Here is a 13,920-nt window from a genome sequence, read left to right as displayed (position 1 = left end):
AAAAGCCACAGCAGTGATTCATTGCATACTTTGCTGCTCTTCTGTGATTGTTTTTCCCTATGCAAATGGCTCAGGACATGATTAACAAATCCCCACATCCCACTGCGAGAAAAAATGAACTCTAATGGGCAGCCAGAGGGATGTTAACTGATAGCCAAGTGCTCCCTGCAGGAACAGAGCGTGTCCTTGCCCAGCTCCCTGTGCCAGCCCCCTCCCAGCAGTGCCTTCCTGTTTCTGTAGGGGCACAGTGCTAACTCCTTTTTGCAGCTTTGCAGGAGCTGGGATAGATTGGGTATAAAATCGGATGTATTTTACAATAAGCATGGTGAGGCACTGGCACAGGCTGCCCAGAGAGGTGGTGGGTGCCCCGGCCCTGCAGACAGCCAAGGTCAGGCTGGACGGGCTCTGAGCTCCTGATGGAGCTGTGGGTGTCCCTGTGCATTGCAGGGGGGGTGGACCAGGTGGACTTGAAGGGCCCCTTCCAACACAAAGGATTGTTGCTGCAAGGTTGACTGCCCAGTCTCCTTGTTCCCCACAAGAACTATCTGTATAGCCATCCCACCTCGGATCCTGTCAGCCCACTCTGTGTCAACAAAGCAAACCATGGCTGTGCTCATCCCGTCCGCAGCCCCTGTGACACAGCTGCCAAAGGAGGTGCTGGCTGTGGGGCACTTCCCATCTGCCAGGCACTGCCAGCTTGGCTAGCATCACATCAGCAATGGGCAGAGGGCTGGAGAGCCTGGCCCACAGAAGAGCTTCAGCGTTAGCAGATCCGTGTGGTTGCATGCTGTAAGGACCGCTGACTCATTAGATCCCCAGCTTAGAATGCTGATTTTGGTTTTAAATGTGACTTTTCTCGCTTTCTTTCCAATCCCATTGAGTGGCTCAGTGCAGGCTAAATTGTGCAGCAGTATCCAGCAGGCTATGTGGCTCTCACAGCCACCTCTGACACAGAGCAGGCTTGAAAAGTGATGGACCATATTCGTTTATAAACACTGTAAAAGGAGAAGAAGGTTTCCGCACTTTGGCTTTAAGCTCCTTCCATCCTAGCCCGGCTCCTGGGACTTGGGAATGACAGTGAACTCTGTTCCCAAGTTTTTACACTGCGGGACTCCCACCAGCACAGCAGCAAAGGGAGAAAAGCAAAAAGCCATCAGAACCACGCGCATTCGGAACTGATTTCATACGCATTTTGCTGCTCCCTTCCAAACCACAAACCTTGACTCGCAGCGTAACATTGCCACCAGGCGGGCAAACGCTCTCCTGTGCCGTGCCAGCACCCGTCCTTCGGGGAGGCCTGGGGGGTGGTGGGGGGGCTGCACAGCCCCGAGCCCCCCTAACAAGCAGGCATTGTTTGAACACCTGCACATCTCCCCGTGCAGCTGGGAGGGTGCCAGCACTGCTGCTGGCCGCAGCTCAAGCAGTGACCTTTCCAGGCAGGAAGCAGGGGAAGGCTGGGGAGTCGTGCCAGAAAGCTGGCAGCGGGAGGGACCGAGGCAGCGTCCAACAGAGGTTTCAGAGCTGTCACTGCTCCCCCTTTAGCACTTAGGAACTCAAGAGGGTTAAGAAAACACGGGGACAGCAGCGAGCCTGGGCTTCCACCGCTGCAATCGGTGCCCTGCTGTTAAGGATGACAGCAGATGACAAGCACTATTACAGACACGGTTATTGAAGCAATGCATCACGACCTCACTTTCCCACCACTCACTCGTGCAGCTCCTCCTGAAACGCAACGCTTCTGGGACAGGAAAGCCCAGAGAGCAGCACAGGCACTGTTACTTCAGCAAGCTCATTCCTGAAAGGCCTCGGAGCAAGTACAACTTCTTGATTTGCACACGAAGCTGCTGTTTCTCCAGGACAGCACTCTACAACCATTAGGACCACGGTATTCAAGGCACCAGAACCAAGCATTAGCTCCAAAGATGTACTTTATTTCGTTATAAAGCAGACTGTTTAGGCGTTGTTCTGTGTGCAGGAGCAGCAGGTCCTGCTCCAGGGACACAGCTGCTCCGTGACAAAGACTCCAGCACTGGACAACAAAAATACAGATGCACAGAACAAGTGCTGCTCAGACACTCGGGAGCTGACGGTCTAAAACAGCGACCAGAGAAAAGGAGGGGATGTGCTCACAGATACACGGGCAGCTCCAGCCCAGCCAGAACTGCACAGCCACACGTGGAGTCCTTTTTATGAAAAATAAAAAAATACATATTTAAAAAAGGAAAAAATATCACATTGGACTTTTGGAAAACCAACCCAAAAAAAAAAAAGGCTGAAGAAAAAAACAAAACGCACCACGCTCCCTCCCCTCTCTGCTCACTCACTTTTAACTGTCCCTGATCTCACATGCTGGTACTTTATAGAAACACCAACCAGGAGCATCACAGAACAGCTGGCAGGGAGCAATTGAGCAGCTGTATCCCAATCCTTTTGGTCATTCTCCCGTTGTGATGCTCTCCCCGAGGCCTTTGCTTTTACAGACAGGTGTATCTCATCCTGAGTTCTCATGCATTTGCAGGCTGAGCTCAGTGCATCAACAAGGGCTTCTGGATGTCCTCTGTGCTTCTTGGGAATGTCAGTCCCACCACTCAGAGCAGCAGCAGTGAATCACACACAGCTGGCACAACACGCACAGGAGGCGTGGTGATGCCGTGTACCTCAACAGCCCAACATCTCAGCTTCTAACTCTGGTCTCCACGCTGCCCAGCACTGACTGCAGAAAGATGCATTCACAGGACTCGTGCACAGACGTTAGCATTTGGTCCCAGGCACCTCACCAGTACTGACAATTTACATGAAAATGGAAAAGGAAGGATTATTCTGGTCCGTTAAAGCCTTCTACTGCTACGTCTCCGTTCTGAAGGCATGATGGTAGAAAAAAGGGGTCCCAATGCCTTCTGGAAAAGCACTTCTCAGTGCACCACCCACATCAGCACAGTTACACCATGGAAAAGCCTCCTGCATGACTGCATGAGTTACCTGATAAGGGTCTCATATTGACAGCTTGATACGAGAATTAAAGGGGAAAAAAAAAACCCAAGGATATTCTTTTCACATTCCTCTGTATGGGTGTGACTCAAAATTCATTAGATATGTAGATACAGTCAAGCTAACATCCTAATAGCAGGGCCTGAACCTTTAAACTTGATGAAACCTAGCTTTAGCAAAGGATGTGAGCAGGTTCGTGTCCCTAACAACTCTTTCATTGAGCATCAGAACTAGAAGTGCTACAGCTAATGGCAAGGAGAACTAATTAGTTTTTCTGTTTTTACAAAGCACTACCAAGTTTCAAAGGTGCCATTCCTGAGGCACAGACTCCAGCACAACCTCAACCAACCTGAGTTTGCTGCTTATGGAAAGAGTGATGGGAAAGAACATTCTCTTATCAAAACGTGACAAGCCTCAAGTCAAGATCTGAGATCTGTCAAGGCCCAGCTCAGCAATTACAAGACACTTGGAATTAGAGTTGCTATTTAGAGTGACAAGAAGCAACTGCCTCCCAGATCTGCCCTATTTGAACAAAAATACATCACAAAACTGAACATATTAAACACTGTTTGTGCTTACAATTGTAGTTACAGAACTCAAGCATTAGGGGGAGAGGTTTTTCCTCACTACTACTGCAATGGAGCTGCAAAAAAATTAAATGGGGGAAAAAAATAATCCCTTCTGAACACTCAACTCTACCCACAGTGACTCATTAAAACCTGTGAAGGTTTTATGTGATAAGAGGGGATAAAAAAATAATTTGGGAATCACTGAACTAAATCCAATTCAGGAAGCTGGTTCTCCTGACATGTAATTAAAAAACAATTGTCATTAAAAAACTTTGCACATTTTCCCTCAGCAATTTATAAAATGCAAACAGTATGCTAGAAAAGTTTGAACATAAGGGAATGCACTTTGGAAACGTTATTAAAATAGGTGCTCCTATAGAATGATATTATCAAGTTTATTTTACTTCTCTGCATTTGACTGGATACTTTAGAGAGTGCTGTTCCCTTCTCCCCTGGGTCCATGAGAAGCTAGGTTTAGAAAAGAAGAGCTCCCATACTGCCAACTTCACTCTGTTCCTTTACAAATATTTCAAAGTACTGATAAATGATGGTGACAGCGAGCAAGATTCCAGTTCCAGACCCAATTGCCCCAAGGAAGTCTGCCAGCACAGAGAGGGCACCAATACACAGGCCACCAAATGCTGCAGCTGTAGGGATGTACCTGTAAAACAAGGTGTGAAGAGAAAAGGTGCTATTAGAATATGCTCAGAATTATGGTAAATGCAACAGGATGATCACTGAATGGGAAATATGGAACATATTCAAATCAGGGAGAAGAGTTTTTCCTAGATAGCCCCACTTCCACTGGGAAGAATGACTCCACAAGTGATCTAAACCATGGCAGCATACTCTCTTCTGGTACAGGTCCACCAATCCAAGAGAAGTGTTGTGCAACAGTGCTGGTAGACCAGGTAAAGAAAGGAAACAGCCTGACCAGAAAGGAAATTAGTGCTAAGAGAAGGTATTTCAGTCTACCAGGTAGTTAAGCATAAATTAAAGGGCATTAGATCTACAAGACAGTTGCAGATGACCGAAATCTCAAGCTTCAATAGTAGTTTTAAACAATAATAATAGTTTTAAACAATTTTTAACAGTTTAAGCTGCAAGTCCAGCTATTAGTGAGAGACAGCACTCTGTGCCCACACACAGAACACTGAAGCTTAAAGAACAGCCACACTCCATGGGCCACAAAACGTTAGCCCAAGCAACATTTGCAAAGTTCTCCCATTATACTTTGCATGAACAACTCGTGAAGTGTGCAGCTCACCTGTTCAGTTCGTGTACCATTGAAGTTTCTCTGTGGCCTCGCATTACCATTTGCTGTTCTTTCAGCTGTTTGGCAACCTGTATGGCAGCAAGAAAAGGAGTAAGTCAGGTTAGCACTGTTTGCCAAGTCCACAGAATCGAGTACAGTGGGAAAGCAGACATGGTAGTAGTACTGTGGGAAAGCAGAGCAAGACATTTCAGTGAACTATGGGTTTTTGTGTGTTTTATTTTCATATTGCTCATCTGGGATAATCCAGACTGCAGTGAGAGGCACTTCTGCATCCTGTCAGTTACACAAAGCTTTCTGGATCATTCTAATCCTACTGAGGAAACAAAAACGTGGAATCCAGTGGCTGTCCCACACATAATTCAATTCCTGTTTCAGTACCAGATCTCTACTCCGTCCTGCTTAGGGTTTAGTTACGTGGCTAAAGCCATCTTACAAAATGAACATTCCAACAGCTCCCCACGTTCAGTGGAGCTATTTGTAGGACAATTTGTTAGGACAGTAGAAGGCAAATGACTGAGAAAGGAGCCCTTCTTGGAACTTTATTCTTAAGCTGTATTTCTGCAATTGGACGGGATTACAGTTGAGCCCTGCTAACATCTACTAACTACTGACAGGAACTGAAACTCTAGGAGAGCTCCTCAAGCTGCCTGTCACCCAATTAAATGGGCTCTGGGATGATCAAGGTGCCAGTTTTCCACTATACTGTGAATTTTCAAGTAATGGCTTATCAATTTTTATTTTTGATCTCGTTACATCAGCTTTCTTTGTTATCAGGAAAGCACACTGAAGTGTTACAAGTTGTACATCCATTTAATCTGAAAGAAAATCTGGCAATAAATGGCTGCAAGCATCTCCCTGCACGCCTGCCAGCAAGCTGCCAGATGCAAACCCAAAATGAGCGTTTGTGCTGTTAACACTCACCATGCAACTATGACATATTTGTTAAAGAATGGATTAAGCCATTCCATATGGCTGTCAAACTTGATTTCCTACCCAAAACCATACAGTACAAATATACCACGATGACAACTATTTTCCATCTTGTTTTCCAATTCCAACTGCAGATTTACACAGTTACTGCACACCAAATATCTTGTAGCAAATGGAAACTCAAGAAGCAAGCCACAAGTACATCAATGCACTGAACTACATTCTTGGTCTTTCACGTTAAAAATAAAACCTTCTTGTTCATCTTCCCTCAAAACAAACATGGAGCTCTTTATGCCAGACATGGATGCTTAAGTTTAACCTGCAAGTTTTAACAGTGACTTAAGAAGAAATTCAGAATGCATATCTTGCAACAGAGCCTCTGTTTTCCCTATGTAAACTCCCATCGTTTATCATTTTAAACTTACATCTTTGGCAGAGGAGCCAGAGACTTCAATCCATGTTTTAGAGAAGAAAGCACAGGAGCCCAACATAAATACAATATAAACAACTGCATGGACAGGGTCTTCTAACACTGAAGAAAAGGACTCTGGAGGTGAGAGATAATAACAAAGCCCACCAACAGGATAAGCACGAGCAGGGCCTCCAGCTGAGGTGTCCTGTAAAAAAGGAGGCAATTAGTCACCCATTTTCATGCTGTTTCTCAGCCATAAAGTTAAACCTGGGTCTGTATCCCACCTTTACATCCCTCTACTTTATCAGCGTACAAAGATTCAACTTTACTACCATAAGCAGTTTCTGATGTGGAAATGAGATACAATAAGGAACAAGAACCCCTAAGACAGTAAAGAACTGTCAAAGTTAAACAAGGACTCAGCATCTACAGCAAATCTAACATCAGCATCAATTTAACAAATTACTAATCTAGAAGCTTCACTGCCCCCATGCCACCACCCACAGAAATGGGCTTTTATCTTTAGAGTCTCTCACAGTACACCTGTTAATCTTACAGCACTGCATGGAAGACTGCAAGGAATACTCACAGACCAAGTGCCCAGCAGGCTAACCAGCAGGTTCCCACTGAAGCGTGCAGAAAGCATCTGGGAGATGACATACAAGTTTGACACCAGGGCAGACTGAAGAATAATGGGAATGTTTGAAGTATAAAACAACTTGATGGGGTAGGTGTTGTACTGGCCACGGTAGCGAGCAGATTTAATAGGAAGATCCACTCTGAAACCCTGAAAAATTTCCACAAGAGAAAAGTCCCTCATTACACCTTGAGAGCACAAACCTTTACCACAGCTCACGAATTGCAAGGACCAGGCCTTGACAGCAGAAAATCAATATGCAATCACTTTTTGCAAGCGTGTCACTTCCTTTAAAAGGAAGCAGATCACCCCTCTATTTCCATAGAGACAGTTTAACAGCCCTCTTTACTCTGACTGACCTGGAAATAAATTACAATAGCAAACACAAAGATGGTGGCAATCAGATTCATGAGGTTAGGGAGATTCTGACGGTAAAAGGCCTCACGAAGAGCTCTGACTTTGTCTGTACGAGTAGCCAGAAGATGGAACAGAGCAATGATGGCACCCTCAAATTCCATGCCTTGGGAAGAAAAAGAAAAATCAAGTTAAGCAGGAAAGGTTTATCCTTAAATTTCAGTGCTTTGTTCAGTTAAGTATCCTTCTGAAGTACAGGACTCACAACAGGATTGCCATGATCTTTTTCACATTAAGGAATCCCCTGTATCAAACTAGAAACTAATCACAACCCAAAGACCACATGAGATGCCTTCACTGACCCCTAGAGACACTAGTGTTCACAAAGGTACTGTAAAAAGAGTGTTTTGTTGTTGTTCTATTATTATTACTTTCAGAAGTGGATGCAAATTTTCTAGTATCATTTGTGGTCAGCCACTGCTTATTGTCTGAATTAAAAAAATGTAATTACCTCATTTAAGTTTTCTACCATTCACTGGCAATGCAATTGCCTCCTGTCAGGTTTGGAGCAAAGAATAAGACAAGGAACAGAAAGGAACAGCTGGTACTTGTCAGTAAGTTAGGCAGCAGCTGCAGCACAGCAGCAGTTGTCCCTGCCAAGTCCTATGGAGGCACTGTAAGGCACTGGAGCCCAGGATTAAAAATTGGTTACTTATTAAGAGACCACTGTACTACTCCATACAAGAACGTAAGGAGTTGGAATTTTAGAAGGCTATGAGGAAAAGCTGCTTTGTTTATGTTCCATATGATAAAACAATGATATTCTGATGCAAGTAAAGGAAATATTACCTCGGCCTGTGTTCACTGTGGTGGGGCTGAATGCCTTCCACACAATAGTCTCACATATATTGGTAGCAATGAAGAGAGAGATGCCGGAACCGAGACCATATCCTTTCTGCAGGAGCTCATCCAAGAGCAGAACTATCAACCCAGCAACAAAAAGCTACAGTGAAAACAAACAGGAGAATTACTCACATCCCATTTTACTTTCTGTTACAAAATTAACTTACATTAGAAGATAAGGAAAGTCTGTATATGAGAAAGCAAGTACACTGGTATCTCATCTCTGCACGTGGAGCGGGGCAGAGTCCATAACACTGATTTCCTGGACTCTTTCAGAGGACAGAAAAGAAGGGAGGAGTAGAAATTACCTGAATTGTGATAAGCAAGCAGATCCCAGCACCCATCTCAGATGGGTCTCCATACATTCCAGTCATTACATAGACAATAGACTGACCAATGGTAATGATCATTCCAAACACTGCAAATACAAAAAACGAATCACGTATTTGTTGTGAAGATTTATGTCCTGGACCATTAGGAAAAAAAACCATTAAATCTTTGTAGATGTTGGGAAGAAATACATCAGTCACAGAATGCTTAAATTCAAGAGCAAGTTAAGTTTATTCTCTGAAATCTAGCACTGAAAATACAAATATACATCAACTTCAGAAACAAAGTTTTAGGAGCAAGTATTTCTGGCTACTGAAGATGTCTTTAAATATTGAAAACTGAGGAGGTTAAGACATGGCTTTGGCTATGATTCTTCTTTTTCCAGTAAACAGATCAGTAAGAGCTTTGGTGCCACACAGCTAACAAGCCAAAGGACAGCCAGTAACACTGCTGAAAGTGACACATCTGCAGCACAGCAGGAACACAAAGCACAAAAGAAGCCCAGACCCTGCATGGAATGTTGGAGTCTGATGTAAGCTTCAACTTTCTGCTCTTAATGTTAGATACTCTACATCACTGTCCTTAGCACTTAGCATCAGCTGCTACTTACATTTCTGAGCTCCGTTGAAGAGAGCTCTGTCCTTCGGGGTGTCGCCAACTTCGATGATCTTGGCACCTGCCAAGAGCTGCATGATGAGCCCAGAAGTGACAATGGGGGAAATGCCCAGCTCCATCAGTGTACCTGTCAGACACAGGAAGCACAGCGACCCTCAGGGCTGTGTGGGTATGGTGCACACCAGTACCTGCACTCAAAGCGTGACTTCCCACCCCTTGCATCATGACAGAGATGACAAAGCTCCAAATATCCACACATGTAAGGGGTTTCAACAATAGCAGAAGCTTGTTAAACTTGGTTTCATAAGTAATACAGTACTTCTCAGTACCATACGAATTACATTTTTTGAAAGAGACTTCTGGTGGTGGGAACAGCTTTCCTGTATACAAGACCACACAGGAATTTGCTTTGTCTTTAACAAAGTTATTGATGATTCATTTACAAACAAAAAGCCTGAACTGTTTTCAGGAGCGCTCCAAGTTGAGTGCTTATATAACGATCTCGTGATTCTCCATTTGTACCTACATTAAAAACTTTCATGATAAACCAAAGTTAAGTCACAAACTTTAATCTTTGGTGTGGCAGATTCAAAGACACCAGCCAGAAAAACATAACACAAGCAAAGACAGCTTCAGTATGACTGAGACAGCTTGGGAAGTGCACAGAAGCCTGTACCAGCAGCAATGCTGGAACTATTTCACCCCTCCAGCCTCTTCTTCCCCACAAAATGCACCCTAGTTTTTGCAAGGAACAGACTGCAGTCAGCCACAAAGCCATTTTGTCCACTAAAGTGTACCTTTCCAATCCTAAACTGATTTATATTTTTACAATATATAAAATTACTTTTTCCTCTTTGTTCCACTTTTCAATAAAGCAGAGCACAAATTAAGAACGGATTTGAAAATGTTTTCTTCCACATTACAAACATTCTCTTGGAGGAATGACCATACCTCTATTAGAAGCCAAAATCACTCTCATCCAGTAGAAAGGATCTGCTGAGTCTGATGACATTATACCAAATAAGGGAATCTGAAGATGCAACCCAAAGAAGAGAATAAGTTTTCAATTAGAGACTTCGTAACACCCATTCAACATCTCAGTTCTTCCTTAAAAACAGAGGAAAGAAGCATACCTGACAACATACTAAGAAGATGAAGAGCGTGATAGCAGTCCATAGTACCTTTTCCTTAAACTGAATCTAGAGGAAAAACAACACATCAAAGAGGATAAAGCTGTCAAGATCTAGTCAATCAGTAAACCTCCACACTGATATACTAAAGTCTTCTGAAGGGACAAAATGTAGGATACTGGACAAAATAATTCACTCTTTCACCCCTTCTGAGCTGCATACAGCCAAATCTTTATTGAAGCTTTACTCCAAAGAAGCAAATTGGTGCAAGTTCTAAGGCACAGAAACGTGTCTTTTGTCATTCTCCCCACAGTGCCAACTACGATGCAAAAGTTTTATATTGCACAAATGTAAACCTATGAATGAAATTTCACCAACTCACCTTCCGTTCTGGCTTCTGGATTTCAGGCAGGATAACACAGAAGGGCTTGATTACTTCGAGAAACTTTACTGTAAGGAAATTAGTTAAAAAGGAAAGTAAACACACAGAAAGAAAGAACACTGTGAAAAGCTCAGGTAAAACTGAATGCTACATTTAAGGAAAAAAGCTGTTTTTTTCTTTTGTTTTTTTTTTAAACTCTTGTACAGAGGCGTGCAGAAAAGAAATAGAATATGGACTGGAAACAGGGAGGAACAAAAAAGGAAAAAAACAAATAGAGTTTCCTCCTTTGACAAGTAGGTTGGCAGCACAGAAAACCTGCTGCTATTTCGCACAAGTCTGTGAACATCTTTAAAATTTGATCCCATAAATATTGGTACTTGAGAAGCTGTTAAGAAATACACTACCCAAAGTAGTTTAAAATCAGGGGTTACATTCAGGATGAAGAGTTCCTACACAGCATCCACAAACACGGACAACGTTCTGGCTCAAGTCACTTTACAGAACTGCAGTGATCTCTTCCTAACCACAAGGACACGTTCCCTGATCAGAAAAGTCAAAGCTGCCTGAGTTTTAGGAAAAAAATAGAATAAAAACAACACAGTAAAACAACAACACACAAAGTGCAAAGTCACAAGTTTGCCACAATCACACAGATGCTATTTTGAATAGAGTTAATGCTGAACTTCTCAAGACCAGGCTAAGGCTGCACAAGCATCTGGGGATGGACGTGGCCGACCTCTTCCCAGTGGTCTGTGGGGACAGGACACAGGGACACAGCCATAAACTGGAGCACAGGAAGTTCCACAATACGTGAAAGAACTCCTTCAGAGTGCAGTGATGGAGCACTGTGCCTAGGGAGGTGGTGGAGTCTCCTCTGGAGATATTCAAGACCGACCTGGACAACCTGGGCTAGGGAGCTGCTTTGGCAGGGATTGGATTCAATGATCTCAGGAGGTCCCTTCCAACCCCTCCAGTTCTGTGATTCTGAAAAACTGAGACAGCACAGCAGAACTGAAAGTCCTGGTGGCCGTCACTTCCATAGGGAAGGCAGCAACTCCGTTACGCTTTAAGGCTAGCCCCCAAAACCCGCTTCCTTCCATACTCTTAGCTGTGCTTTCAAGCCTCAACCAAAGCGTACGAGAAGCTCGCAGCTGTGATAACACATAAAGGACCTAAAACTCTTTTCAAAAGGCTCTTCCTTCCTTCCAGGAGGAAACCGCCGTGCCCAGGAAACGGGTATTTCACCCAAGAGAAACAAAGGGAGCCTCCAGCGCTGAGGAAGGAGCACGGCCGCCGTGCGAGGCCCGGCGCGCAGCCCGGAGCCCCAGCGGCCTCGGGCACTGCATCGCCCCATCAGCAGCAGTCCCAACCCGCCCCTATACCCACGCAGAGCTCAGCCCCGACCCAGGCGCCCCAATACTCACTCCCCATGGCGGCCGGGGACGGGAGCGCGGCGGCAGCGGCCCGGGAAGGACACGTCAGGACTGAGCCGCGCCGCCCCCCTCTCTTCTGCTTCCGCTTCCTGCCACGCGCCGCGGCTCGCACTGTGCAGGCGCCGTCCGCTGCAAATCGCCTACAACTCCCAGCATGCACCGCTGCCAGAGCGTGGCGCCCGACGGGAAGCGCCGATGCTCATTGGCTGCGTGCGGCTGAAGGCGGCCAATCGGGAGGCAGTCCGCGCCTCCCCCGCCCGCCGTCTTGTCATGGCGTCGTAGAGAGGCTGTGGCGTACGCGCCGTGCCACGTCCATCCTTTCCGTGATCCCGAGGCCCGGTTTAACACGGCTGCAGAGAGCTGAGCCTCTCGTGAAATCAGGTCAACAGGTGCAGCGCCGTGCCGTGTGCCTGGAAGTGCTGACACGTGGCATGCCGTACCCCAACAAGTACAAGAGTCGCCCCACTGGTGTCTCGCTGGAGGTGTTTTCTAAGAGTAACATAACGTCCAGGAGTTTAGGGAGCTGACAGCAAACAGAAGTTGGAGGAAAGCAAACCGAGGTGCTGATAGGCAGCAATTCCTCAGCATAAAGGCTGTGAAGTCCACCGTGGCTTCCACCAATGCCCTTGTTCTGTTCTAGGCACTCAGGTACAGTCTGATTAGCTTATCCCCTATTCACTGAGATTTAACTTTAAAACGAGCAGACCTAATTTCCATTTCCTCTTAGTTGTGTGTTTTCTTGGTATTTTTTTTTCTTCTCCATTTTATTTGTTGTTTTGGACATCACATTGGCCTGCCTTGTGGCTTCTGAAACTGCATCTCTTCTAAGAGTTATCAAAGACGCCCACTACAAGTTATCAAAAACGTGGCACTGAGAATGTTGTACTCAACCTGTGTCCAGTGGACCTTGCTTATAAACTTGCAGTTTATTTAGGATGGTTTTTACCCACTCACCTCCAATTACTGAGGAACCGTTTTTCAACTTACACACTGTCAGGCAGAGCTTACTTCATGAGTTCCTTTTGGCTTACTAAATATAGGGATTGACACCATTCACTGAAGGCAATCGTTGGAAGAGAAAGGAGAATTAGCAGTCATTTTGTTTAAGTCTGAACAAGGAAGCAACAATAGGAATTAAAGATAGAAGCAAGCAATGGAGTGCCAGAATTTTGTGGAATTTATTAAAACACGGGGAACCACTGTGAGAGGTGCTGATAACATCACTATGCCTCATGGTGGTTAAGTTAGAAAGGGTAATGTGGCTTTGCTCTTATCTAAGCAGCTCTGTGCTTCTAGCCACTTAGAAATCAGGTGACTAGGTCACTGTCTAGACTCCACGCTCTGTGGAGATGCTGATGTGCACCTCTGGAGAAACACTGACTCCACTTATCTAACACATCTGTGTAAGGTGTCTTCTCAAAGATGTTATCTCTGAATCAAGCTTGGGCATTTTTGAGAGAGACTGAGGGGAAGCTTGTCAATCTGCTGTTTCTATTGTAATTGCTCTTTTGACAAACAGATAGTGTCAGTCTCTAGGGCCTCAGTCTATTTCTCCTCCACAGTGATAAATCTATCCTTAAAAAATGGCTTCTCAGGGTATAATGTCACGCTTATTCTTTATGCTGTTTTTATTTTAATCCGTGACATATAGATAGGTTAAATAAAGGGCTGTTACTCTTTACAAGGCCCATCTGTTAGGCATATGGATTTCCTGTTGTCTTTTGAAATAATTGCAGACAGTATTGTAATTTGGTTTGATAGAAGAAAACAAACCTTATAGTTACATACAGAATTGTCTACTTAGACACAGAAGCTGAAAAGTCAGCAGTTTTTGCTTACCTCTCTCTATTGTCCATTCTGAATCTGAAAAACTTCATATTTGGGGATATGAAAATACAGTCCTAAAGCTGAATTTGCCTCTGAAGTTCAATTCTGGAAATGAATGGTTTATGAAAACTAGC

General features: G+C 44.6%; 1 protein-coding gene across 1 annotated transcript; it reads right to left on the bottom strand.

Annotated features, from left to right (window-relative positions):
- Window positions 1-3,054: 3,054 nt before the first annotated feature.
- Window positions 3,055-11,957, bottom strand: SEC61A1 (SEC61 translocon subunit alpha 1). Its single transcript, XM_065749277.1, has 12 exons — window positions 11,951-11,957; window positions 10,527-10,594; window positions 10,148-10,213; window positions 9,966-10,044; window positions 9,010-9,141; window positions 8,378-8,487; window positions 8,016-8,169; window positions 7,172-7,332; window positions 6,765-6,962; window positions 6,189-6,380; window positions 4,825-4,901; window positions 3,055-4,218 (listed from the first exon to the last, which is right to left on the bottom strand). The coding sequence occupies exons 1-12, from the start codon at window positions 11,955-11,957 to the stop codon at window positions 4,032-4,034; spliced, it is 1,431 nt and encodes a 476-aa protein (XP_065605349.1). The 3' UTR covers window positions 3,055-4,031.
- Window positions 11,958-13,920: the final 1,963 nt, after the last annotated feature.

The sequence above is a fragment of the Cyrtonyx montezumae genome, unplaced genomic scaffold (genome assembly GCF_038088225.1).
Source record: "Cyrtonyx montezumae isolate F1298 unplaced genomic scaffold, pur_monq_1.0 scaffold_6, whole genome shotgun sequence".
Classification (NCBI taxonomy): Eukaryota; Metazoa; Chordata; class Aves; order Galliformes; family Odontophoridae; genus Cyrtonyx; species Cyrtonyx montezumae.
Note: the sequence above shows the minus strand (reverse complement) of the source record. Positions and strands in the feature narration are given on the sequence as shown.

Coding starts and splice junctions, on each gene's coding strand:
- SEC61A1 (XM_065749277.1), bottom strand. Junction 10,214..10,526: donor TCCAGAAGCCAGAACGGAAG/GTGAGTTGGTGA, acceptor TTTTTCCTCTAG/ATTCAGTTTAAGGAAAAGGT. Junction 7,333..8,015: donor CACAGTGAACACAGGCCGAG/GTAATATTTCCT, acceptor TTTCTTCCCAAG/GCATGGAATTTGAGGGTGCC.